The sequence below is a fragment of the Montipora capricornis genome, chromosome 5, assembly GCF_036669925.1.
Source record: "Montipora capricornis isolate CH-2021 chromosome 5, ASM3666992v2, whole genome shotgun sequence".
Classification (NCBI taxonomy): domain Eukaryota; kingdom Metazoa; phylum Cnidaria; class Anthozoa; order Scleractinia; family Acroporidae; genus Montipora; species Montipora capricornis.
This window is the reverse complement of record NC_090887.1, coordinates 19,063,179-19,066,288: the sequence shown is the minus strand read 5'-3', so window position 1 is coordinate 19,066,288 and position 3,110 is coordinate 19,063,179. Positions and strand designations below refer to the sequence as shown.

General features: G+C 40.1%; 1 protein-coding gene across 1 annotated transcript; it reads left to right on the top strand.

Moving 5' to 3' along the window:
- Positions 1-250: 250 nt before the first annotated feature.
- Positions 251-2,555, top strand: LOC138049802 (homeobox protein SIX6-like). Its single transcript, XM_068896231.1, has 2 exons — positions 251-926; positions 1,539-2,555. The coding sequence occupies exons 1-2, from the start codon at positions 340-342 to the stop codon at positions 1,825-1,827; spliced, it is 876 nt and encodes a 291-aa protein (XP_068752332.1). The 5' UTR covers positions 251-339; the 3' UTR covers positions 1,828-2,555.
- Positions 2,556-3,110: the final 555 nt, after the last annotated feature.

Sequence of the window (3,110 nt, the reverse complement as noted above, 5' to 3'; positions counted from 1 at the left end):
TTGTTGTCGTAAGTGTGCAAACTTAAGTCCCCTTTTACCAATTATGTTCCTTTGTTCTCATTCGTGAAAGGCGTGAAATCCTGATCAACAACGCTTGATACCTTTCAAAACAATTCGAGCTATTTTGACAACTCGCTTGTCAAATAACCCATCCTCTAATGGCGTCAAGGGGCCCTGTGACCTACCAACTTCCGATTTTTGTTGATCAGGGCACGCGAGAACCAATCAAAAGGTGCGATCTTGATTAGAAACAAACTGCCTCAATAGTTAAAGGAATCCTTTTAAACGCTCCCGTCTGTGCATGCTCTATGCTTGGAGAAATTTGATGGTCGGAACAATATGGAGTCATTCGAGAACGTTACGTCAGTGAAAAGTGAGTCCACAAACTTGGCTTTCTCCGCGGATCAAGTCGCTTGCGTTTGCGATGCATTGAGACAATCGGGAGATCTTGAAAGATTGGCTCGATTTCTGTGTTCACTCCCCCCAAACGATCTGCTCAACGGAACCGAGAGTGTACTGAAAGCCAGAGCTTTCGTGGCGTTTCATCGCGGAAGATTTCGAGAAGTGTACTCAATACTTGAAAGTCATGAATTTGATGCTTCCTCGCATGAAATGCTGCAGAATATGTGGTACAAGTCGCATTACTGCGAAGCTGAAAATCTCCGAGGACGAGTGCTAGGAGCTGTGGATAAGTACAGGATTAGACGGAAGTATCCGCTCCCGCGAACAATATGGGACGGCGAAGAAACGGTTTATTGCTTCAAAGAGAAATCGCGTCAACTGCTAAAGCAATGTTACGAACAGAATCGCTATCCTGCTCCACAAGATAAACGCCTAATTGCCAAACAGACTGGCTTGACATTGAAGCAAGTTAGCAATTGGTTCAAGAATCGACGTCAGCGAGACAGAATCCCTTCGAACAAAAGGTGAGTTAACATGGGAATTATCTACTTTGTATGCGCAAGGAAATACAAATTATCGTGTTTTTGTTTATCATCGATCTACCTTTGTTATAGCTCAAAGGGAAGTCGTTGTTAGCCATTGTTTATAGTCTTATATTTGGATTATAATTATTGTCACACTATGTCAGACTTTTCGTGTTCTTCAACGACAGGATCCGATTCATTGAGTCTGCTGGGACATTTTATCCATAAGATAACCTCTAAAACACATTAGTTTGCCACATTTTTATTAATGACATTCGTATGCGGGACCTCTGAGCGGAAACACTACAGATGTCAGATATTAATTCTTTCGAATGATTATGGTAAAAATCTTACCGTGAAGTTGATTTGCGAAGAACACAGATAAAGCGTCAAGAGCTATCTTTTGCGTGGTCATAGAGCTTTAACGCACAATTAAACACCTTTGCTCTCTGCTTTAGTACCTCAACTTCAACTCACTTATCTAACAATCAAATCCGAACAGCTGTAAAACGGCTCTTGTCATGACAAAGGCATTTTATTTACCTTGTATTAATTTCAAAATTCCCTCTCACATTTCTCCCTGTGTAAACTAACACTGCTTGTCTATTTCAGCGACGAGTCAATCTCGAAAAGCATCGATTCCATTGGTTCTGAATCTCGCGGCATCGTTCACGGAGTCATTTTGGCTGAAAACGTCGTTGGCGCAACTGAGGACATGGAAATTCCACCGCCCTTGACGAAAACAGAACAAGAACTCTTGAACAATTGTTTGTATCCGTCTGCGAACTTGGGTACTCACAGCGAGGCCGTTCAATTAGTCTGCGTTGATATACCAAATGTTTGTAACGGTGAATTAAGTGAAGAAGTTATGGTTGTGAAAAAAGAGGAAGAATATCAATGAGAGAGGAAAGCCAAGCGATACGATCCGCCACATGACACACAACAGACTTCCGAGTAATTCTGACACGTTCGGGGCCATTTAATTAAAAGAACAGTTTCGTAAATTTCATGGTTAATGAAAATGATCGTAAACCAAATTTAAATGTTAGTTCCACAGTAGCTTGATGAGCAAGCTTGATTTTATTGCGCAGAAACGGATTCTCGTTATCAAGTCTTGCTGATGTTCGAAAACAGTGAATGTTTTTCTTGGTAATGTTGCCGACTTGTGAATGTTATCGATAGCTCAGTAAGAAGCTATTACACTAAACAGACACGAGAAGATAGACTTAGATCGCGAACATTCGTGAACGATTTTCTTTCCTTCATGCGTTGATACAACTGTGTTCATACCATCTTTAATTTTATGCGCAACTAGGGCTTGAAATGATCTTTTCGCTCTTGTAAAGAATGCGTGCTTTCGAAAGTTCTATAATGCTTATACGTAATCTAAGCTCTTCACTTGTCTTAATTTTTGACAGAGTAAATGGTTGATTCAAAACGAAAGATAGTACGAAGTTTTGCGAGATGCCCTTTTAGTGAAGGAATTTGCTGTCGTAAAGAACATTATGACTCATGAATATATTTTGTTTGAAATTAAACAGATTTTAATAGAATTGTAATATTTTTATACGCACTTTACGAACGCAGTGAAATGTTTAGAAACGTCATTAAAGTGTCTTAATAATTTCATTGCTGTAGCAAAATGATCACGTGTTCTCCCACTCCGCAAAGAGTATTTCAAAGTAGAGCTAGGGTAGTCGCAATTTTTCCTTGCGGATCTTTGTGAAAAAATTGTCCAATCATCAAAGCCATTTGTAGATAAACGGTAGATAGTTGTGTCCTTAATGTGGTTCTAACAACGGGGTTGTCTTGAAAACAAGGACCTCGAAGACCGCAAGACTCGAAAACGAAGAAAGTAACCCAAAACCTTAAATTTAAGACTCTAGGCCTAAAAAACCAACTTTAGGCCTCGTTAGGCCTTGAGGGTTTTGGGTTACTTTCTTCGTTTTCGAGTCTTGGAGTCCTTAGGGGTTTTAGCATCTGCTCAACTACTCAAAATTTTTTGAGATTTTAAGATTTCCGTTTAAAAATGGAAGCAAACCGTGGCTAGAGCGGCGACGAGGTTTCTTGCGCGCATGCTCAAGTTGTTTTGTTTTACTCACCGAGACCGGAGTTCCCGTACACGCAAAGAAAAAAGACCACTGGTACCTAGTTAAAGTACAAAATCGACAAGAAAAATCAGAT

Excerpts from the sequence above, each read along its gene's own strand:
- LOC138049802 (XM_068896231.1), top strand. The coding sequence starts at position 340 with ATGGAGTCATTCGAGAACGTTACGTCAGTGAAAAGTGAGTCCACAAAC. Across the intron at positions 927-1,538 it reads AGAATCCCTTCGAACAAAAG|CGACGAGTCAATCTCGAAAA; the intron begins GTGAGTTAACAT and ends TGTCTATTTCAG.